This window comes from Staurois parvus, unplaced genomic scaffold (assembly GCF_062004578.1).
Source record: "Staurois parvus isolate SC_StPar_1 unplaced genomic scaffold, SC_StPar_1.0 ptg000018l, whole genome shotgun sequence".
NCBI lineage: Eukaryota > Metazoa > Chordata > Amphibia > Anura > Ranidae > Staurois > Staurois parvus.
Genome location: NW_028317814.1, coordinates 9,710,001 through 9,735,338, shown reverse-complemented (window position 1 = coordinate 9,735,338; position 25,338 = coordinate 9,710,001). Strand labels below are relative to the sequence as shown.

Here is a 25,338-nt window from a genome sequence, read left to right as displayed (position 1 = left end):
AACCTGACCCAGTAACAATCGCTCAGGCTGCCGGTACATCGATCTGCGGTCCATTAGCTGGAAAATCGTTGTGCAGCTGGGTGTGGCATTGATACGCACGTCACATCGCGGTTTTAGATTGGCTAGTCCTTCGGTCACAAGTTTGGTGAGAAGGTCTGGGGTCTGATGCCACGATCGTGACAGGTAAAAATGTAGCACTGTCAATTGGTTTAACACTATAGCATTTACTACAAAACAATGATAGTTTTGGGTGGACTGACCCCTTTAAAATGTTGATATTATACTATCTAAGCCAATTATTGTGTTTGTTATTCTTGATGCACTGTGTCTCTTTTCTACCTCCTAGTGCCTTGGGCTCTGATACAACCCCACTACCCTCCTGGGTTGCCCCGACCCACAGCTGGGGGGCGCTAAAGCAAGCACTGAAAGGACTATCTGTTGAATTTTCTCTGCTTGCTGATAAAGCAGCACAGCAGGTATGTGGCTATAGATTTATCAGCTATATCTTGTATATTATTCAGGATGTTTCACAGTTCTGTCATCAATGTTGCTCTGCTGTTTAGAGCTTCCAAAACTGAACAATTTAGGCAACTGACACTCAAAAGCTGGCCATGCCCTAATCAAATTTTGGCAGTTTTTCATGAACCATCCGGAAGTCCAGGAGTAGGTGTTCCAGTTGGTACCCTAATGCCCTACAGCCTTCAAACAGAAAATGAAAGGAGACTGGAAAATAATTTTTGGTTATACAGTGACTGTAGCCGATCAGATCTAGTCACTGTTTGACAGCGCCCACTGTACTCTGAAAGCTGCAGGTGATGGCTTATAGAACACAACAGCCTCCAGAGAAGATTCATTCAACAATGTTATACAGCTCGCAGGCTGAATGAAAATCTGTTGGTGTATTCCAGATTTACTTCTCAATAAAGACCAACACCATCCAGAGCTAAAATGTCTCCCTGGGGACAATGGACGAGTTGTTGTACAACATAAGTTGTTGTTATATAAGCTTGGTTGTACCCTCTGTCCCTCCCTCCATTCCAGAGCCATCCTGAAGTGTCACCATAATAGGCATGCCCTGTGGTGTGGTGAATCTGCCATCACAAATTTTAAGTACACAAAGTCAAATTACCATTAGTTGTCATTGTCACCGAGGTAATGCAAACACATTACCTCAGTGACACTGACATCTTCGACAGTTTCCTTTCATGTCTTGCATCCACTGTAAGCTGAAGAAATGGTTAAATTGAAGGTGTGGGCAAGCTATTGATATCTACATTAAGTATTAAAAGTAATTCTATATTCTGAACAAGCAGTAAGTAAACCTTAACCACTTCCCGTCTGGCCCATGTACATAAACAGTCGGATGGGAGTGGTGCAGGAGCGGGAGGCCGTTTATAAACGGCCCCCGCATTCACTGCCTGTGTGCGTCTCCCTGTGAGCGCTCGGCACCGCGATCCGGTGCCGGACACAGTGGAACACCGATCGCTGTACGGGACCTCTGTGTGAGGTTCCAATCATGTGATCACTGATTGGCTAATCAGTGATCACATGAACAGTAATAAACAAGATGTCACTTCCTGACCTCATTGCTTACTACTGTGAATGATCACAGAGGTCACATGGTACAAGCTGTACAGTATTTCTCAATGGCTGCAGGAATGCAGCCGGACAGAAAGAGAAATGATTGCTTTTACAGTCTTTACGGGTGTAAAAGCAATCCGTGTAAAAAAGAAAAAAGAATCTTCTTCACCCTCCACAAGCAGTACAGTGTCACTATGGTGTGACACTATACTGCTAGGGTGACAGTATGTTAAAAAATATATATATAAATAATAATATACAAAAATAAAATAAAAATGTAAAAAAATTGTTTTGAAAAATTATAATTTTTGGTTCTAAACTAATTTGGGATATTTTTTTTTTTGTTTTACTTAAAAGATAGCTGAATACATTTTGACCAAGATTTATGTAGAAAGATTATTTATTTGCAAATTTTTATAAGAAAAACACTTTTTTTTTTTTCAAAATGTTTAGACTTTTTCATTTATATAGCAAAAAAATAAAAATCCCAGTGGTGAATAAATACCACCAAAATTAATAAAGTTTTATCTGTCTCAAAAAAATGCTAAAAAATTCATATGGGTACAGTGTTGCATGACCGCGCAATTGCCATTCAAAGTGTGTTCGCACTGAAAGCTGAAAATTGGCCTGGACAGGAATGGGGAGAAAGTGTCCGGACTTGAAGTGGTTAAAGAGGAATTCCAGGTATGCATTGGTTCACCTTGGACCAATGTAACTACGTATGTATATGCCATACCTGGCTGATGCCCCTGGAAGCTGGAAATCGCTGAAGTAGACTCCACTGCTCCAGTGATCTCCACTTGCTTCTGGGTCCTGTGCTGATCGGCTGCCCTGCTGCATTCTGAACACGGGAAGTCAGTCACTTGGCATGGGTGCCAGTCAGAGAATGCTTTGCAGAGCGTTCTCTGATCGGACAAGGTGGAGAGGCAGGGTGCTAATGCCACACTCTCCACCTCATCCAATCAACGAACGCTTTGCGTTCATTAAGGTAATGCAAAGCTTTGGCTCCTGCTGCTGTCAGTCAAAATCTGTGAGGAGGGGACGAGGCCGAGCTGGGATGTGCGTTAAAATACACACACTGCTCACTCGGCAGCAAGCCTGCAGTTGCGCCTTCATAGGAAGTGGCTTCCTGTGGGCTACACCAAAGAACAGTAGGAGCCGAGAGAGCCAACAGGGGACCCCAGAACAGAAGGTTTGGCACTTCTCTGTGCAATACCATTTCACGGAGCAGGTAAGTATGATATGTTTGGTTTTTTTTAAAAAAATAATGCCTTTAAAATCACTTGAAGTCACTGTCACAAAAGTTTTCCTTAAAGGTCACAAAAGAATCTGAAGTGTAGTCCTATTCATTTCTGAACAGCTTAGATTGCCTACTATTTGTTGACATTGGAAGGCAGTCATGCTGCCAAGTGCCTACTGCCATAGGAAGCAATGGTTGAGCTTCCATTTCAGTACTTATTCTCTGTAAACTTTGAGGATTAAATGTGCCACAGTACCTACAGCTTTTATTTTAAAGTTAATTTTCTGTCCAACAATATGTAAACATCTGTTGTTTCACATAATTAAGAAGCACATATAACATTGCCCAACTGCTTTCTCTCTAGCAAGGGGAAGAATAGACAGCACAGAGTAGAGTCATCAGCAAATCTCATGTGAAACCTTGTGAGATTAGCCGTCAGAAGCACCAGTGCCTCTCACACAGAAGATATTCAGCTATAAAACTGTAGGCTAAGGAGTACATAGGCACACTTTTTTTTTTTATGCGCCAAAAAGTTATCATGTATAGGTACTTGTATGTTCTCCTGGATCTCCTGCATATCACCCCTAAAACTGCATTCTGTACTGCAAACATCCAGCTAACCAAATTTTATAATAGGCTCTAGTCTCACCCTTTGGGGTCTGGCAGTTGGCATCTCAGGTTTAGCAAGGAATCCAAGGAGGATAAGGAAAGTGGCATGTTCCTCAATACCCACAACTCTCATACATTTCCGAGGTCTCCATCAGAGGAACAGATCTGTGGGAGAGCACAGTGAAGTTTAGTATCCACTTGTAGGCAATGTGACAGATGCACTTTAAGGTGCATCTGGTTGGCAGAGGTGGGGCTGGTATTAGTACAGAGCACCCCAGGGTCTCCAGCATGCAGCATCTAGGTGGTGCCTGCTAATTTGTGGGACTTTTTTCTTCTGTATCTTGGATCAGAAGTTCACTAAAAGTGATACTTAACATACACTGTATATTTTCCAGAGCTTCCCCCATCCTCTGGAACTCTCTACCCCAATTTATCAGACTATCGCCTACTCTGCTCACTTTTAGGCAATCTCTGAAAACCTTTCTCTTCAGGGAAGCCTATCCTGCCCTCAGCTAATACTGGAATCCTCTACTCTTCCAACCAGTCCATCCCCCACAGTTACTACCTTTTGTACCACTATCCCCTCCCTCCTAGATTGTAAGCTCCGAGGAGCAGAGCCCTCAAATCCCTCTTGTATTGAACTGTATTGTTGCTGTATTGTCTCCCTTTTATTGTAAAGCGCTGAGCAAACTGTTGGCGCTATATAAATCCTGTATAATAATAATATTTTACATTGCCCCCTCTTTCTGTATGGGGATGATGTCACTATTCATGACATATTTTATTTAAAAATACAAAAAATCTATATGCCCTTTTCCTAATCAAATTTACAGCTGCCGCCTGACCAAGACCTTTCCCAGCCTGTCTTCAGGGAAACATAAGCCAAAGGAGCTTCCAGTCCTCTTCTGCTGGTCACATGTTTAGAAAAAAAAACAGCCGTTAGTTTACTGAGAAAAAAATAATATCAACAAACTGTTTTAAATTGTCATACAAATATACATTTGAAATCATATCTTTTTATTATTTATTTTTTTTTTTTTTAGGGACTGTGCAAAAAAAAAAAAAGTTTAAAGTGCCCCCGTCCCTCTGTGCTCGCATGTAGTGGTGAATGCATACATAGGCCATGCGCACATATGTAAATTACTTTCAAACCACATACATGAGGTATCGCCACGAACGTCAGAGCAAGAGCAATAATTCTCGGACTAGACCTCCTCTGTACCTTTACACTGCTAACCTGTAGAAATTTTTTTTAAGCATCACCCATGGAGATATTTTAAGTACTGCAGTTTCACGCCATTCCATGAGCATGCGCAATTTTAAAGTGTGACATGTTGACTATTTACTCTCCGTAACATCCTCTTTCATATTTTACAAAAAAAATTGGGGTATATATTGGTTTTTTTTTCAAAAAAATTTTTCCAAAAAATATTCATTTTTAAAAACTATGCATTTTGGTTTTCAACCAAATGCATTTTGAATTTTTGGTTTCGGCACCAGAATTTTCATTTTGGTGCACCACTACTTTTAATACATTTAGCCTCGTTCCAGATGTGTTCCATACAGGGAAAAAATGCAACATGTTCTACTTTTGTTGACTGCACTGGTGTGAACTAGGGTGATTTTGGAATGCATGTTAAACACGGTTTATGAATTTTTTGATGCAGAATAAAAATGTATTGGACTGCATCTGGTGTATGTTTGCAGCAAATCCAGAAAAATCAACGACTACTCAAATGTGGTGGAAGCTATCAAAAATGGAAAGGTGCATGTGTATTTACAAATGTATGTAACAAAAACTTCTGTTTCTAACCTGTGTGGTTGAAACTGATTATTTGGGGGGGGAATCTGGAAAGTGTACTGGGGACCCCTTTGTGTTTTGTAAATTGCCCTCCCATGTGCGCCTTCCCTTTTTTGCTAACTTTATACACTACATAGCGATCGCCATTTTCTGCTATTTAAATGCATGCCACATGTCCCGCACAGCACTGGACAGTCTTGAAATGTTAAACGTTGTGGACTTGAAGGCCAGATGTCGTAAGGACTTTGGAATGCTTAGGAAAATATTATTTGACTTGGATTTCTGTGGACGAATTCTTAAAGAGTTATCTGCCAAATAAACAGTCTTCAGTTCTTGGCATTGTAGAAAGGTTGGTCAAAGTGCAGGCGAGACTGAGGGATCAATCTTGCTGATGCTCTAACTTCAGGCAGGTATGCAGTCAAGTTTGTATCCCTGTTAATAATCCATTTACTTTAGGGCAACCTGGAGAAAAAGACCTAAACTATCATTTATACGGATATTTACTTTAAACAACCATTAAAAAAAATTACAATCTCATTAATCAGAATACCTCTGCTGGATTCATATTAGGATTTGAATTTGTTTTCCATTCTTTAATCCGTTACATATACAATATGGTATAATTAAAAAAAAAAAAATAATATAGGTAATTAAAAAAAAGAATATTCGATGGTCGGTGTTCACCCTGCTTTATGCTCTATTCACATTAGCGCGTCTTCAAAGTCACATGATTTCCAGCGCGACGTTGGAGCGACTTTGATCCGACTTTACATTCACTGGACTAAAGCCGCATCAAAAGTCATACCAAAGTAGTTCAGGAACTCATTTCAAGTTGCTGCGACTTTAAGTCGCACAGATTTGAATGGTACTCTTTGGGGAAACTTGGGGTGCGACTTGTCTTACAACTTTGGACCCCAAAGTCGCATGACAAGTGGCACAAGTGTGAATGGGCTCTTAGAGTCGCCCATTTGTGTGCCCATGCAGAGCAAAATAAAATGATTACTTAGCTTCCCCCTGTCCCAGCAGCGTGTACTCCGTTCTCCCTGCTTCTGCATGTTTACTTTGGGCTGCCAGGACCAGGGAAAATAAGCACCAAACTGCTTTATCAGAGATTCCTATGTACTACAGGACACTTTTCCTGGCTACATGCGATATTGCTCCGGCCAATCAGGAGGCACCAGCAGTGTCTCATGGAAAAGGGAGATTGAGTCATAGGCTCCTGTGTGGCCAGAAATGTGAGATCTTTCACTTCATTGTTGCAGGGAACAAATATAGGAGCTGCCATTGGTGACTAGTATTTAGTTTAAAGCAGGGTGGATTTGATTTAAATCAAACTGATTTAAATCATGATTTAAATCACTAGTCAGTAAGGCTTGATTTAAATCCTAGTTTTCTACATAAAGACTAATTCTTGCTGCTATAACTTTAATATGCAAGTAGATGAAGATTTTTAGAATAATAACTTTTCATATTAGTTTTTTTATCCTCAGTTTAATAGGTTAATCATTCATATTTGGACAACTTTTCTGTTGTACTTAGGAAGGAGAAAAATAATCATTACCTTAATAATAACAATTTAAATAGATTTATTCATCTGAAACAATAACATTCCAGCATATGTTATTTGCTTAAACAAACATCCATGTTTGGTAACTAATTTGGCTAAACAAAATATATATATTTTAAGAAATTTAAGACTGTCAGCCCCTTCCTCCTCACACTGTTTCACTTTGTTCTTGTGCAGATCTATTCCACTCCAAACAATCAAAAATATTGTTTCTATTCTATTCACTGAACTTCTTGAAACTTAGCACTGAAGGGGTTGATTCTGTATTCATAGGTTTGTAGAAGTTAGGATGAAGGTCTTTTTCTTAACTCTGTTCATGTTATAACATTTTTGCTGTGAAGAGGCATGTGATCTCCGCTGAGTCAAATTCAGTTTTGAGAACTGCAAAAGTAAACCAACATCTGTGATAATATCTTGTAGGCAGAGAAACTGCCCAATAATCTTACAAAAACCTCTGGAAGAGCATGACATTGTGAATGGATTCATGGAATTTATTTACCAAAAAAATTAAACATATGCAGCCTTATTCTACATAATTAAAAAACTAATCTTTATTTCATGATGGAATAACCTTTGGATGGTAATATATTTTCCTCAAAAAGCATTTTTTTTTTAAAAATCAGATTTTAAATCAAAAAAATTTTTATTATATATATATATTTTTTTTAAAGAAAATCATTGATTTTTATCCACCCTGGTTTAAAGTTCATTCCCAGTCAAAAATACAGTAATTTACACAATATAATATTTGTTTTTTGTTTCTTGTTTTTTAAAGCAAGCAAAATAAGTATTTGAATTTTGGTTTGGTATCCATCTCTTTCAGTCTCCGGTACAGCGGGAAAGGCAGCAAAAGGAGGCAGTCATTTGGGCTTTTGTGCTAACAAGGAACATGCTGATAGTAGGAGATAGAGAGATGAGCTCATCCATCTTCTGCTTCTCAGGTCACTGTTTAGCAAGTCTTCTCCTCCCCCAGCCTGTGACTAGTGATACTTAAGGGCTCTTTCACACTGCTCCATTGCAGAAACACACATGCTTTTTTGCAAAGGTGCATTAAATTTATTGCAATGCATAATGCGTTTTTGCCACTTTTTTCTCCTGGACATGTGACTGGACAAAGCACTTCCCCCAGGCGCATTATGCTTTTGCAGCTGTTTCCATTTATTTCAATAGACATGTATGTTTTTGTTACTTTTTTTTTTTACTGCACCAAAAATGCAGCAGGCAGGATTTTTAAAAATGGAACTGAAACTCAACAGCAGTGTGAAGAGTTCCATAGGATTTAAAGGGATTCATTTTTCTTCTTTTTTTTTTTTAACTGGACAAGTGATCAAAAACTGATCAGTGTGAAAGGGCCCTAACTGCAGCAGAGAGAGAAAAAAACGTCTTCTGCCCTACCAGACAGGGCTGTGCTGTTTGACAGAGCTGTGTAAATCCTATAACTGGATGGACAGAAATAGAGGTAAAACAGCACGAACATGTACAGTATTTTATCAGTGTTATGTAGGTGTTTGCCTGGAGTTCAGTACAGTTGCAAGGTGCAGTATTGTCTCCTTATCTTGTCTATACTACTTAGGTCATTCACCTGGAAGTAAGCAGTTCAGTTGTCCCAGTTGACTTTACTGGCTGTATGCTGCTTCCAAGGAGTGTCTTACTAAATGGGAAAGCAAGGATCAGGGTGGCTGTCTTGGTGCTTCTGAGAACCTGTCACTGATTTGTTTATGAACAGACAACTGTCTTTGACTGTCATATTGCTTGATTGTTTTTAGGGCAAACTTGAAGAAATTGATGTGGTGGAGAAGCTGAACCTTTTCCTGGATCTCCTGCAGTCATATAAGGTATATACCATGACAGACGGGATTTCCAGATTGCATTCTGTATAGTAACATGGATGGTTCCCCACTTACCGTAGCCCCTTTCCTGCTATTGGCTACAAGGGGACTAAATCACATACAATACAATTTTAAAATTTCTAAAATTTGTCTATGTGATTCTGTATTTCGTGGACTGGGGGGAGGGGGGGGGTTAATGTTAATGTTGCAGGTTGAGCCTAGTAAAATTTGGATGATGGAGAAATTTTAAATGTGTTTTTCAGAGGAGCAAACCTATTCAGCCAGTTTTAATTTTATATTTATATAGCGCCAACAATGTGTATGTATATGTATATATGTGTGTGTGTGTGTGTATATATGTATGTATGTATGTGTATATATATATATATATGTGATCATGGGGGCCCCCCTGTGTCCTTGCCCCCACTCAAAGCACACCCAAAAAACCTATAGAAGGTACCAGGGGCATTTCATGGGGCCCTTGGGCAATGCCTGAGTGCTCGAATGGTCAGTCCGCCCCTGACATACATACATACTGGAGCTGATTTGGACAGGTTCCATTTAACCTACCAGCGTGTCTTTATAGTGTGGGAGGAACACAAAGTACCTGGAGGAAACCAATGTAAGCATAGAGAAAACATGCACACTGTGTCCTGGTCCACATTACATCCAAGAACTGCAAGGCAGACATGCTAACCATTAAGCCACTGTGCTGCCCAATGTTATGAGATGTGATTGTTCCTTGCAGGATCTGTGTGAAAGGCATGAGAAAGGAGTATTACACAAGCATCAGAAAGCTTTGCACAAGTACAGTCTGATGAAGAAGCAGATGATGAGTGCTACTGTACAGAATAAGGAGGCCGAGTCTGTGGAACAACTGGAGTCTCGCATTGTGGAGGCAAGTTCACATAGGATACCTTTTTTTTTTTTTATTTTTTTTTATTTTCCATATTGGCTTCCAAAAAACAAGTTTCATCCAGCATACTGGACGAATCCCTATCCCAGTCGTTCTGTTCTGATCCCCTATACTCTCCATAACCATATCTACCACACAGTACCGGGAGAAGGGGTGGGCAGCAGGGACGGCTGCCCTGGGCACGGTGGTATATGTGAGGTGGGGGGGGGGGGGCTTTGTGGAGAGTTCCTACCTACAAGCTGAATGGAGTAATGACATCAGTTGCACTATTCCTGTCAGCTTAGCGCTTGAGGAGACCAGGGGGGGCACAAAGGATGGGGGGGAAGTAACAAACACTTGTGCTGGGGATGAGAATATTTGAGCTAGGAGGGGGGAGGAGAAGATGATTAGTAGGAAGGGGGTTTGGAGAAGATTTGTACAAGGAGGGGGGGGGGATTGAGGATGAGAGGATTTGGCTGGGAAGAGGAATTGAGGGGGCGGCAGTGGGATAAGTTTTGAGGCAAAATTTGATTGGAAGAGTTTTTGTGTTGGGGTATATTTTGAAGTGATGTGCTAGGAGGGGGGATTTGGGTAGGAAGTTGTGTGCTAGTAGGGTTTGTTTGTGCTGGGAGTTGGGGAGATTTGTGCTGGAAGAGGAGAATTTGGAGGGGGGGGAGAGGATTTATTCTTATAGGGGAAATTTGAGGGTGAGAGGATTTGAGGGAGTGGGGGCAATGATTTGTGCTGGGTTGGGGATTTTGGGGGTTTTGTACTGGAAAAGAAGACATTTCTGTTTAGGGAGAATTTCAGTTTGCAAAGGAAATTTATACTTGGTGAGAAAGCGTGCAGATTAGTGCTCAAACATTTTATAGGGGGGAAGGAGAGGATTTTTGTTGACACATAATGATCATACATTTGGAGAGGGGGGGCACACTTTGACATCTTTGCCCTGGGTGCTAGATGACCTTGTCCTGGCACTGCTACCATGTCGCTGGTATAGGAGGAGATGAGAAATCTGCCTAGGGGGACAAACACCGCATAAGAAAAAAGCTGACAATTTCTAACCTTTTTCCGTTCTATAAGTGGAAGAAAAGTTAGCAGTCCTCATCTACATGTTTGGGTTACTGATTCAAAGTGCTAAAGCATGTGGGTCAGCATGACAGCCAGGCATTACACTCGGGCTTACCATGCGGCACTGCTCTGGGATCCCTCGATCACTTACCTTGTCCTGCGCTCCTGCGATGTCCCTCCTGCAGTGTCCCTGGCAATGTAATCTGGCGGATGCCGTCATCTGTCATCTGGGTTCCGTCCTCTGCGAGCGTCGGGACGTACGGGGGACAGAACGGCGGGAAATTTGAAAATGACAAAAAGTGACATTCACTAAAATCACATAGTATGGCATTACTGTATCAAACCATTTCACATACATTTTGTCCCGAGTGCTTTGTCCTGTGCCCTGCCTGCATTTTTCCTTTTGCTTAGAAACTGAGAAATGTCCATGGCGTCCAAAAAGCATCCCTTTAGGTCAAAAGCGGTTTTAGACCAGCTAGAGAACAGCAATAGTAAATTAGAACCACTTGCAGAATTGAGTGATAATGATTCGTGGGGAAATTCATCATCAGACACTGAAAACGATTTTGCGACTTTGCTCAGTGATGTGCGAACTTGGTGCTATATTTCAAATTTCAGTGTTTTTGGTTTGATTATATTATTGAATTAAATTTATTATTATATTATTTTTATGATTATTTATTAAATTATAATTTATGATTCAAGTTTTGTCATACCCGGAATATTTACTAGACTCTTGTTCGGACAGATTTCAGTGAGTTATTACTAAAAATTACAGGCCTACAATAAAAAAAAATATATTTCCATGCAAAAAAATGTACCGCTTTGAGCACAGAAATATGGATTTAATCAGACCGCTAGGGAGGTTAATAAGAGGTCAGCAGTGGCAGCCACCAAGTTTTTCTCACGACCGGTTTCCCTAAAGCATTCCACAGTTATTAACGTGGGCTCTATTTTTAGTTTCGTTCTGTGTGACCGTTTGTCTCTATCTTGTATTGTACTTGAAAAAATTCTCTAAATATAATTTGAAAACACAAACAGTATTTTATTACAGAATATGAAAAAAATGTCACTAAATATTACGGAATGATGAGGAGTTGTATGTATTTTACTAACACCCCTAACCATAGACTACAAATACCACGCCTCATTAACACATACTGTACTGTAGCTTTAGTCATATACAGTATATATCCGTATTGTAAAACCCTATTCCATCTGTTCAAACACCCTAAAATAATATGATGGTGCTCTAAATAGATGCTGCTAAAACACTGTTGGTGTTTTACAACACCTGTACTAAAATGCATAACAATAAAGTGTAGTGCAACAAACTAATATCTCATATAAAAATCAATAAACTTTTTCATGGGACTTTAATTAATTGTTTTTTCTTATAACACCACTATGCAATGTGTCTAAAATAAATCTCTCTTCTTCAGTGTCAACCGTGCCACCACCATTAGATGAACAAAATCTGCTCACCTCACTTTATGATCTCATCAATAGGTCATTATGCGCTCAACATATGGACACGTGTACACCCTCTGTGGTCGTCCTCCGGCTCCTCTTCCGACACCGCCACAGTATACACTCCTTCAGCGGATGCTCTCATATAATATGTATTATGGAAGACAGTAAAGTGGAACCATAGTGCTCTCTATTTATAAAACAATTTAATATTGCCCAGATTGAAAGCACTTACAAAATGTAAGAAACAAGCCAGCATATAATGTATATGTTGTTATATGGCTCACCACCCCTCTCCCAGACGATCATCAATTCAAAATATCTAGGGCTCAGCTCCTTCCACCTATATGCGTTACACCCCAGATTCGGGCTTCCTCAGTATTCATTTTGGTACAGGTATATCCATTTTGGGTCCTTCTCACTAAGCCATATTCACTTGTTGAGTACATGGTGGAAGGAAGTTTGGTTATATCATTGAAGAAGTTTGGTTATGTCGGTTTGATAAGTTCAAAAAATACGATTTGATTCTGATAGAAATCATGCAAGTTTGCTAATTCCTGTGCGCTCTGCAATTTGAGCTCAACCAGTCTGAGATGAGCTCTGTGAACAATACTTTCTTAGGTTTACAATGCTGCTTCGATATAGTACAGAGTGCACATTGCCAACTTGGGACAGGAGCGGAAGTGTGTTACTGGCAGGAACACCAGGTAAAAGAAAAAAAACACATCTAATAAACTTTGTTCTTGGGTTTACATACATTTATAAATCCATAGAATTAAAAATAACAAAGTCAGTACCTACCTTTTTTTTTTTTTTTTTTTTTTTTTTTTTTCCCTTTACAAAATACGGTTTACTCCCATGCGGCCAATTTATTATATTTCTGTTTTCTGTTGTGTTGTGCATTATCCTGTCTATACATCATTACATTCATAACCAGTGTTTTTCATTTTGTATTTCTACATCTTTGTTTAATTTTCTACACATGTCCTGTTATATGTTCAGTGGATTTCATAGGACGCTTTGTTTCTTATTGCAGCAAGAGAATGCCATCATGGTCATGGAGCTGAGGAATTACTTTTCCCTCTTCTGTCTGCATCAGGAAACCCAGCTCATCCACATCTATCTGCCCCTCACCTCCCACATACTTGGGGCATTTGTGAATTCACAGATCCAGGGGCACAAGGAGGTTTGTTGGCTAGTTCTTGGTTATGCCATCATAGGGCTTATGTATAGGACTTGTAGGAAAGTGGGGGTGTTGACCATAGCAAGCTGTGAGATTACATGTGTTTTTTTTTGTTCTAGTGCAGTATCTTATGTGCAATTGGTTTTCATGGATAGCTTAGGTTATTTAAACTCAGAGTGCTTATTAATCTGATTCTGATAAATGTGAACACCAAGTAAGGGGAGCCTCTGACAGGCATGTAGAAATGATCTTGCTTAAAAAGAAACGCCCCTCTGCATGGGGATGTTGAACTTCCGGCATATCCAAAAGCACCATTTTAATCCAGTTTGTACTCGTCTAAAACCATTATATTGTATTCATAGGGAAATCTTTTTTTTTTTTTTTTTTTTAAGTTTTGGATAGACTAAAGCTACACCCAAAAGCTGCTAAATTGGCTGATTTAGTTGCAGCCGGTTTGTGTGCAGCCAGAAGCAATGACCCTGGATACGAGCTTTATCCAGGACTGGTCAGAGGCTTTATTTGCTTTCCATGCAGTAGTGAGCCTGATTTTGCACTAATCACCAGTGCATCAGAATGGTAAAATCAGGATAAAAGCTTGCACAGTAGCTAGCTACTGTCTGAAGAAGTCCATTTGCCTCATGTTTTATGGAATAGTTTGGTATAACTTCTGTTATCATATGTTCTTATGAACGGAAGATTTACAATAATACATTTTTCCAGAGTGACAGGGTTGGGAATCCTTAGAAGGCATTTTTGTGCAATAATATTCCTGTGTTGCAGAACAACAGACAAGTGTGAATAATCACTTAAACCTGCTTTACATAGCATGACTTTTGTGCTGGGGTCATGACAAAGAAAAGTGTTGTTTTCAAGTGGCTTCCCTCTAAAAGTGCCCACACACAGCAATTTGTGCGTGATTGCAAACAAACAGCTAATTATTGATTATAATATCGAGTGATGCAACAAACACTTTATCAATTGAAAATATGATCTATTAGAATCTATATATTATGATCAGTTCCCTGATACACGCATGTATCATTTAAAAGAGCTTGTCCAAATTCTGCCACAGCCAATCGACTTTCCAGAGTCTAAATTAATCACAAGCTCACTAAATAAGATAGTCTTATGATTCTTAATCAACTTGATAATATAGAAGCACAAAGATTTCTCTTTTTAGCTGGGAAGCTATTGTAACTCAGAATGTTATTAATTTACATTCAGATTATAAATTGGCTTAATATTTGTGTGTTTCATTTTAGATGACTCAAGTGTGGAATGAATTAAAACCGAAGCTGAACTGTCTGTTTGTGGGATCTTCTGGCCTTGCCACTCCACCCTTGTCTCCAGAGGAACGTAATTTCTTTACTCACTAGACCCATATCCAGAGAGAAGCTAACAGATGAGATTGATGCAGCGCTCAAGTTTTGTATTGGTCAGTTTTTGGTGCGCTTTAGTTGGGCTGCTTATGGGATGATTTACTTCTTGGTGTAAAATCAAACCATGCATAAATATATTGATCCCCAACATTGCAAACAAACTATTGAAGGCAGCCATTTTGTCTGAGGCAATATTAAATACTAGACATGCTAACGATAGACAAGGCCATGATAGTATTAATGTACTTCTGTCTAGTTAAAGTGTATCCAAAGCCAAAACATTGTTTAGAAAGTCCTAATAACAGATATGTTGGGCTAGGGATTTTTCTGTGTACCATATCCTCAAAAAAAAAAAAATTGCCTAAAAATTACATTTGTAAACATGAGACTTCTTAGATGCCTTATTGACACATAAATATCATAGACTATAATATATAAAACATTTTTTTTTTAATTAAATGCCACAATAAAATAAAATGTTTTCTACTGTTGCATATCGGATATTCTACTAACATATCTTCTTTCATAAATACCCTCAAAACCCTCAAATGATTTCTACTGTTGCATATCGGATATTCTACTAACATATCTTCTTTCATAAATACCCTCAAATAGTAGAATATCTGATATGCAACATTAGAAACCATTTGAGGGTTTTTAGGGTATTTATGAAAGGAGATATGTTTGAGGGTATTTATGAAAGAAGATATGTTGGTTTCTACTGTTGCATATCAGATATTCTACTAACATATCTTCTTTCATAAATACCTTCAAAACCCTCAAATGGTTTCTACTGTTGCATATCAGATATTCTACTATTTGAGGGTTTTGAGGGTATTTATGAAAGAAGATATGTTGGTTTCTACTGTTGCATATCAGATATTCTACTAACATATCTTCTTAAATAACCTCAAATAGTAGAATATCTGATATGCAACAGTAGAAACCATTTGAGGGTTTTGAAGGTATTTATGAAAGAAGATATGTTAGTAGAATATCTGATATGCAACAGTAGAAACCCACATATCTTCTTTCATAAATACCCTCAAATGGTTTCTACTGTTGCATATCAGATAGTTTACTAACATATCTTCTTTCTCCCTCCATAAATACCTACGGAATCGGCTAGTTAAAGAGCATTTTTACCGAGATAACTGTTTCTGGTTGAGAATAATTCAACATAACCACAATAACTATGTGGTTTCCCAGATCATAGATCTACTTCATCAAGAGATACAGGTGTGCATTTATCAGAACTTGCAACCAATTTATGCCATGATGCAGAAATTGTTTCCTACCCGGGAAGACCTCAGGGGACATACAAGAGGTCCTGGAGATGCAATGGTAAGGGAGGTCTATGGTGGGTGGCTTTGGTAGCACTTACATATATGGCCTGTTGTGTTCACCATAGAATGGACCAGAATGTTATTGCTTGGCATTGATAACTTGTCCCTGCTTGTATGATTATTTGTCCCTGGCGATCAGCTCATTGCAGTTGAGCTTTATCAAGGTTTTTGGCTAACAGCATATATGGTAAGTAGATTATTAAGTAGGACATTGTAAATGTATAATTGGATCCCAGGACTCATTTTATCCCTGCAGTCCATTCTTTGTGTGCCATAGAATGTACAGGTCAGTTATGTAGTGCACCACAACAGGCGATATAGTAATTGCACCTGCGCTCTCAATGCTACCCATAGAAAGGGGACAGCATCCCTTACTGCATATCCAGGACCACTTTATTGTCTACTGTGGTTTGCCCCGGGGTATGGTGTGTATGTATGTATGTATGTATGTATGTGTGTATATATATATATATATGTGTGTGTATATATGTGTGTATATATGTGTGTATATATGTGTGTATATATATATATGTATGTATATGTATATGTGTGTGTATATATATATATATATATATATATATATATATATATATATATATATATATATATACACATTCTCATTCTCTCTCTCCTTTTTTTTTTTTTTTGGTTATATATATATACACACACACGCTTACTCTATCTCCTTATGGAGCAGATCTATGGTCTGGGGAAGGCGTTGCGGACTACCCTCATCCCACTGTATGTCATATTTGTGTCTGTTAATAAATAACCTTTTCATATATTATAGTCTATGATGTTTACATGTCAGTAAGGCACCTTAATAGTCCCATGTAATATGTCATTTTTAGAGTTTGCAAATGTTAAAGTCCCTGTCAAGTTTGTACTGCTGCTTGAGGCTCCTCTGAGTAACTTACTCTTTCTCTGTTATCACTATGACAGAAAGTGATCGGAGACATGTTACATTTCTTTGGTAAGAGAATACAGTGGACGTCTTCCAATGGGGATAGTGTCCCCTCAGTTTCTAGAGATTTGTACTCCATTTCCTGTTGTGCCTCCATGAGAGGAAGGAATAGGAATTCTCCCAAGAGCCCATAGACCGCAGAAAATAAAACTGACGGGGTTTTTAACCATTCCCTAAATCTTAGCTGTATATATAATTTAATTGGTCACCATGAGCGGAGTTACAGGTCTTGCATATTTTTTTCAAAATGTCTGCCAGACTGTTTTTGCATGTTGATTTTGGCATTTGTACATTGGGGTTGATTTACTTTAACTGGAGAGTGCAAAATCTGGTGCACCTCTGCATGGTAGCCAATCGGCTTCTAACTTCAGCTTGTTCAATTTGGCGTTGACAAAAAAACTGGAAGCCTATTGGCTACCATGCAAAGCTGCACCAGATTCTGCACTTGTGTTCAGTACTGACAAGCTGTATCGCAAAATATAACGTGCATAAATGTTTAAAGGGACTTTTGCTTTAACTGCAGATTCCGTATCAATTTTTGACTTCTTTGTAGTAGCATGGAGTTGTCTTTTCCATGCATAGCCCTTCCACAACAAGGGAACTCACATTCTACTGTTTACACTGCTTAGAGAAGTGAAGTATGTCTATTTTGTGATTTAATATTTTTTTTTTTAGAATGTTAATAAATCTGACTTGAGATGTTACAACACTAGGTTTCACCAGCAGGTAGCAGTTTAAGACCCCATTCGTACTTGTGCGACTTGTCATGGGGCTTTCAACAGCAGAGTCGCATGACAAGTTGTACCCCATGGTTTCCATTGATAACCATTCATATATGTGCGACTTAAAGTTGCAGCGATTTCAAAGTAGTTCATGCACTACTTTGGTCTGACTTTCATAACATTTGATATCCATAGACTTCAATGTTAACCCTGCCATCTGGAATTGCAGAGCCATTATAGAACATGCTGTAATACAAAACTGTGGCCAACAAGAAATAAAATAAACTAATTGTCACATTTACGGCTCAATCACACTAATACAGTGCATTGCAGAAATGCACCTCCGTGAACCAAGGCAATACAACTCCAATGTACATTCATTGCAGCTCACCATGACTACTGTGCATTGGCGTACCCTACGTCAGGAAAAAATGGTGTTTGTGCCTTTCGGGTGGGTTGATGGCTCCATCCAAAATGAATGGGTTGCCTTAACACATCTCACAGTAATGTGGGACATGTGCATTAATGCAACGCACAAGATCGGCAAAGTGTGAATGGGCCCTTGTGGTTGTAAACCTCAGACATGAAAAATGAACAAAGCATATCCATCTATAGTGTGTACTTGTCTCACTTAAGAGCACTAAGTGTCATTTCTGTCTGCTGCTTCATTCCTCTACTATCAGCATGAATCACTTCTGAAAAGTTTTCCTGACACCGCAAGCAAAAATGGTGACAGGAGAGGGACCTCCCTGTGATTGACAACCTCAGCTCTGTTCCTGTGTGCTGCATAACAGGGGACAGGAGGGGGGGGGGGGGGTGTCCCTTCTTTCCAGTCAGCTCTCAGAGCTCTCCTCACTGAGCTTTGCATAATGTAATTTCAGCTGTCCACCCCCTGTTTCTGAAAGCTCAGACAAGCTTTATAAATTCAGGACTTTGAACAGATGTATAGAAGAGATGACGGCAGGTACAACTTTGTAGGAGGATTTATTTCATCTCTGTGTTTCACCTGAGGCCAGTCACTATACTGGGTATATGTAAAGATTTACAGCCACTTCAAAGTAAGGGAAAAAAACGTGTATTATAGAAAGAAATCAAATTATCTATAATAATATAATATATGCAGATGTTTAAAGTAGAGTGTCGCCCATAAAAACATTTTTAGCTGTAATCGTTTTTCCATCCTCCTGCTTAAAGAATTGGGTGTTCACTTATACACAACTTGCTGTGCTGCACCCACAGCGCTTTCTGCTTTCTGGTTTAGGTCAGAATGATGTGTAGCCCCGCTGGCTCATGGAATTCTCCACAATGTGATGCAAGTGGCGTGTGAGATTTTGCATGTGTGAAGATATATTGCAGGTGTTTCAGATATGGCAGAGACCTGTGGTACATCTGTGTATGTGAGAGGCATTTCCACGCATACAAAAACAGGAACCAAAGTCCCATTAGGTTCTCTGCCAGGATTGGCGCATCATGTCCGTGCATGCAAAGACCCGCCGAAGGTTCCTGCCAGGACTACACGTCTGCACACACACCAGATTAAAAAAAGGGTAGCAGTAATACATTCTAGCAGGGGGATACCAATACCCCCAGGTGAAGTTCCACTTTAAATACTTTATGATATATTACGAAAATAGTGATTCAGAGCATCCAGATGAAGCAAACATTTGGCAGGTCAGTTGAATATTTCACAGAAAACATCATATATATATATGTATGTGTATATATATATATATATATATATATATATATATATATATATATATATATATATATATATGTATGTGTATATATATATATATATATGTATGTGTATATATATATATATATATTTCATTAGGAACTAGCAGCGTTCCTAAACCAAGTGACATATTTTTATGCAAAGCTGACATTTCTTTATACAATGATAGGCAGGATGTTTGTTAGATTTTGCCTTCCTTAATGAACCAGCATGCAATTCACTATTGACTCCCTTTAAAAGGGATGATCTATAAAGCAGCAGTATGGCCTTACCACGGTCATTTCACTGCTTTAATAAAAAAAATAAAATACCGCACCTTTAAAAAGCACAGCAATGCACTTTGTAGGGCTCCATGCACACTAGTGTTTTTTTCAGCTCCTAGAAGCTATTATGAGCATTTTTTTTTTTTTTGCTCCTAGAAGCTAATAGTGTTTGTTCTTCTATGTGTCCATGCTCAGTATTTTTATGCTAGAAGTGTTTAGAAGCGTCAGCATTTAGGAGCAGAAAAAAAAATGTGTGGCTTTTTTGGTGAGCGTTTTCCCGGCAGAAGAAAAAACGCTGAACTCTCTAAATGCTACTACAAGCCAGCACAGAACCCGCTATTATCAGCATTTTTTTCTAGGGGTTTTTTTAGTGTGCATGGAGCCTAATAGCTGTGATAAGGTGCCACCTTCAGGAGTCTGAAGTTGGAAGCGTTCTATTAAATGAGTGGAGCAATGTGTCAGTCACATGAGGCTGTTACTCTAATCATGGAAATATCTCCACTGTATTAAGCAGAGAGAGGTCAGTAGGATAAAGCAGGCTGAATACTGCGATCTGCATTTTATGAATGGGCAGCAACAGTGCGCAGTAATACTGCAAAGTATAAAAAAGTGCGAATAGCAATATCTGTTATAAATGAACTGCTTTGTGTCTTTATGTAGCCTGTTTCTGCGTGGGTGAAGTATGATCTTTAGTGATTGAGGGACAATTGTTTTTACTGCTAATCCTGATGCTGGATATTTAAATAGATGAGTTTTAAATGTATATGTCACTAACCAAGTACCTGACAACAGGTGAAATGATGTTACTATGTATATTTCTGCATACGATTTTAGTATTCCTGTATAGTGTTACTTTAGATCAGGGTTTCTCAACCAGGCTCTTCCATGGAACCCTAGGGTTCCTCTAGAGCAGGGGGTCTCCTAACTTTTGAAACAAAGTGCCATTTTATTGCCCTTCAAACTTTAGGGGGGTTGGATTGTGGTCAGTGGGAGTAGAAAATGCCTTGGCATCAGTGGGAGTAAACAATACCCTAAGCTTGGTGGTCAGTGGGAGGAAGAGTTCCCCATTGTTGGTGCTAGTGGGGCAATTGGTTCCCCATTTCTGGTATCAGTGGGAGGAACAGTGCCCTGTTGCTGGTGTCAGTGGGAGGAACATAGCCCCGTTGTTGGGATCAGTGGGAGGAACATAGCCCTGTCGTTGGGATCAGTTGGGAGAAACGGAGCCCTGTCATTGGGATCAGTTGGGAGGAACGGAGCCCCGTCGTTGGGATCAGTGGGGAGGAACGGAGCCCCATCGTTGGGATCAGTGGGGAGGAACGGAGCCCCGTCGTTGGGATCAGTGGGGAGGAACAGAGCCCCGTCGTTGGGATCAGTTGGGAGGAACGGAGCCCAGTCGTTGGGATCAGTGGGGAGGAACGGAGCCCCGTCGTTGGGATCAGTGGGGAGGAACGGAGCCCCGTCGTTGGGATCAGTGGGGAGGAACGGAGCCCCGTCGTTGGGATCAGTGGGGAGGAACGGAGCCCCGTCGTTGGGGTCAGTGGGGAGGAACGGAGACCCGTCGTTGGGATCAGTGGGGAGGAACGGAGCCCCGTCGTTGGGATCAGTGGGGAGGAACGGAGACCCGTCGTTGGGATCAGTGGGGAGGAACGGAGCCCCGTCGTTGGGGTCAGTGGGGAGGAACGGAGCCCCGTCGTTGGGGTCAGTGGGGAGGAACGGAGCCCCGTCGTTGGGGTCAGTGGGGAGGAACGGAGCCCCGTCGTTGGGGTCAGTGGGGAGGAACGGAGCCCCGTCGTTGGGGTCAGTGGGGAGGAACGGAGCCCCGTCGTTGGGGTCAGTGGGGAGGAACGGAGCCCCGTCGTTGGGGTCAGTGGGGAGGAACGGAGCCCCGTCGTTGGGGTCAGTGGGGAGGAACGGAGCCCCGTCGTTGGGGTCAGTGGGGAGGAACGGAGCCCCGTCGTTGGGGTCAGTGGGGAGGAACGGTGCCCCGTCGTTGGGGTCAGTGGGAGGAACGGTGCCCCGTCGTTGGGGTCAGTGGGAGGAACGGTGCCCCGTCGTTGGGGTCAGTGGGAGGAACGGTGCCCCGTCGTTGGGGTCAGTGGGAGGAACGGTGCCCCGTCGTTGGGGTCAGTGGGAGGAACGGTGCCCCGTCGTTGGGGTCAGTGGGAGGAACGGTGCCCCGTCGTTGGGGTCAGTGGGAGGAACGGTGCCCCGTCGTTGGGGTCAGTGGGAGGAACGGTGCCCCGTCGTTGGGGTCAGTGGGAGGAACGGTGCCCCGTCGTTGGGGTCAGTGGGAGCAACGGTGCCCTGTCGTTGGGGTCAGTGGGAGCAACGGTGCCCTGTCGTTGGGGTCAGTGGGAGGAACGGTGCAACGTCGTTGGTGTCAATGGAAGGAATAGTGCTTCATATAAGTGGAAGGGAAGGTGTCCCAAGGGCCGGATAAAAGCAAGCAAAGGGCCACATCCACAGTTTGGAAACTCCCTGCTCTAGAGGTTCCTTGAGCAATTTTTGCCTCTCAGATAAGTTCCCACTGACTACCATTGATCTTTTTTAGCTATGTGTAGCTTACCTGAGCCCCGTCTATATCCAGCTATGTGCACAAGAGTGTTGGCTCTCCCGGATCTATCCATCCTCATTGGATGAGACAGCAGCAGACGTTGGCTTCCACTACTGTCAATTATAGCCAATGAGGAGAGAGCGGGAGGTGCAAGCCACACTCTGCACGTGTATGGACACACAGAGCAGCACTAGGCAAGCAGGAGGAGGATCAAGGAGCACCATTGAGGGACCCACGAAGAGGAGGATTGGGGATGCTCTGTGTAAAAGCACTGCACAGAGCAGGTAGGTAGAACATGTTTGTAATTTTTAAAGAAAAACAAATCTGCCTTTAATATCACTTTAAGTAAGGTTAGCCATGAACATGTTGCCTTTTTCAGCCCCATGGGCCTGAATTAGATAAATCACTTTATTCCCCCATCCACACTAAACCCCACAGATGGAGGAATCTTTTACTGTTGGCTATTATTTTCAGACAGCCGACACCCTTAGCTACCTGAGTACCTCGACAGGAGATGCAGTCAATGCTCACCTGACCATTTTCCACCCAGCTTGACAAAAGTGCATTTCAAAATCGGGGAACCTGGGTGAGAGATTGTGCCGCGGGGCCACCCCTCAAATTTTTGCTTATTCCGCAGGTATTGGCTGACATTTGAGCGGTGTATGACCAGTTTAGGGTAGATAGAGTACAGAGTGTACTGAATTACAGCAACCACGGTTTTAAGTGGTCTGATTTTGATCTCCTATAATCTGATGGGTTACTATGCTTTGCACATCCATCTTCACTGCTTTTGCAAACAAGCATGACAACCCACACTTCTGTAGCTCAGTGTCTAGTTATGTTCAGCTTTTGTTTTGGTTGTGTACCTAGAGGACTGTACATGGCTTTTACTAGTGTTTGAATCTGTGTGGATCTTTGGGAACACACTGGAAACAGGCATAATACATCTGTACGAGTTACAACAATAAGTGCAGTTATTACCTCTTTTAACCTTTTACAGATAGTGAATCAGCCCAGAGAAAGTCTCTTTAAATGTCACCCCTTGTCCATGTACTCTCATATACTCATTGTGCTCCCTTGCTGCTTCAATGTTCAATCAGAGCTGCTGCTTGATACTTGGTGTTTTTTGGTATTGGGAACATGTGGCTTCCTTTCATGATGCAGTTTCTAGGTCCGAACACTGTCACATGATGTAGGGGTCCACATCAACCCTCTGTAAGCCCCAACACAGAGAAGCATGTAAGCAGGTCAGTCAGGGGAACCCTGTCACCTTTAATGGGCAATTCATTTAGAAGGCTTATGTAACATAAGGCCCCTTTCACACAGCCGTTCCTATCAGGTCCGTCTGTCACTTTTTAGGTGGACCTGATTGGTATGTCCGTCCATCCCTATGGACAGGTAAGTGCTAACGGATTTGTGTACATTAAACCTGCAAACCTGCGTACATTTAAACCTGAGTCCAATCCGGTCCACTAAAAAAAAAGACTTTATCCTCTTCCATTTTAGGCAGAGACGATCGGAGATAGTTTGGCATAAACGGAGAGCGGAGCCCTTTAATTCATGGCTGCCCATAAAGCAGAGTGGGCTCTGCCTGTGTTTGCGCTACAGAAACTGAGTTGACACCGCCATTCGCCTGCCCTGCTCCGATCAGATCTGTGAGCTGATCCCCTGCTGTTCGGAACATTGCTAGCCTCACGTGAAAGGGGCCTAAATCAGAATTGGATGACCAATGGCACCTGGAGCCTTTAGCAATTAATGAGCCTTAAAGTGGAACTTTAGGTAAAAAAAGAAAATGGTGAACAGGCAGAAGTGACATGCTTTGTCTCTTTTGCATTAAAGTTACTTACCTGTCTGTCCGTCCCTGTACAGTGAGCCACACATGCGCAGTTCACTGTACAAATTCAGCAATGCCGAATCTGAGTGAACTGACGTCATTCCCCGCCCGGCCAATGACAGCGGTCGGCTATCAAGAGCCGGAAGCTGACCGCCTCAAGATGTCAGCAGCCAGGCGGGGAGCAGCGGGACTCCGCATCATTGGGGCACAGGTGAGTATAGTTCCACCTTAAGTGTGCTTCTCTTTTAAAGGGAATCTATCAAGACGGCTATTAACTGCCATATTTAAAGCTCACATTCAGTGCTATACCACTGATGTTTACCCTCCCAACCCTTAGCCAAAGGTCAGTCCCACTATGTGGGTAAACCCAATGCTGTTAAAAGGCAAATTGGACATACTATATCTTGGGCAAACTGATGACATGGTACAGTAGGTTAATGTGGGGTGGCCAATTTTAGCTGTTAGCACCAGGATGCCTATGTATGCACAGTGCTTTATTCGAAATAGTGTTTAAGCACATTAGCTCTTTAAATGGCATCTCCAAATCTAATTTTGAAGTTGGTTATTTGTTTCTTTATTGCCATAACTTTTATGGTAGATAAACAGTATTTTTTAATATTGAAAATAATAACCGATCACTTTGTTTGATGTGTTGCTGGAAATATTATTTTGCTTAGCTGGTAACTTTACGAAACAGCCAGGGGAAACGCTAATATGTGTTTTAAGGAGAGTTGTCAACCAATCCGTTTCTGAACTTTCATTCTTTTTAATGTGAAAAAATTCCTTTTTTTTTTTTTTAACAAATTTAGGCCCATTGAGTCTTGGGATTTTTTTTTTTTGGATTATTGTACCTTGCCTAGCTTTTTGTATTCTAGTTTTAGTTTTACTAACTTTTTTTTTTTGCATCTTCTAAATGAATGAAAGCTGCTTAGATTTTGTTTTTGCTATAATATTGCTGCTAATTATTGAAAGCAGAGTTTTTTTTTTTTTTTGTTGCCTAACCAGTATTCTTGACAATGCAGTTTGTTGATATGGCATCAGCCTAATTGAAAGGCTCCCATCATCAATGTACTGTAAGCACAGCCAACAACATGGCTGCCTTAAATATGTAGCAATCCTTTTACATTGTCCTCCTTCCCTCCTGCACACCTCTGTGCACCAAAATAAAAAATGTAAAGAATATATTCTTTAAAGCAGAGTTCCAGCTGAAAAAAAAAATAGGTCAGAAGCTACAAAAACTGTAGCTGCTGACTTTTAAAATGCAGACACTTACTTGTCCCTCGGTGTCCTAA

At 40.9% G+C, this 25,338-nt stretch overlaps 1 protein-coding gene across 1 annotated transcript in view; it reads left to right on the top strand.

The window, feature by feature from the left end:
* SNX8 (sorting nexin 8) overlaps positions 1-14,798 on the top strand; it is a 37,693-nt gene extending 22,895 nt beyond the window's left edge. The window contains exons 6-10 of the mRNA XM_089684249.1: positions 347-476; positions 8,565-8,633; positions 9,376-9,529; positions 13,104-13,249; positions 14,509-14,798. Coding sequence (XP_089540375.1) covers positions 347-476; positions 8,565-8,633; positions 9,376-9,529; positions 13,104-13,249; positions 14,509-14,622 — 613 coding nt within the window. The 3' untranslated portion in view covers positions 14,623-14,798. The remainder of the gene's footprint in view (positions 1-346; positions 477-8,564; positions 8,634-9,375; positions 9,530-13,103; positions 13,250-14,508) is intronic.
* Positions 14,799-25,338: the final 10,540 nt, after the last annotated feature.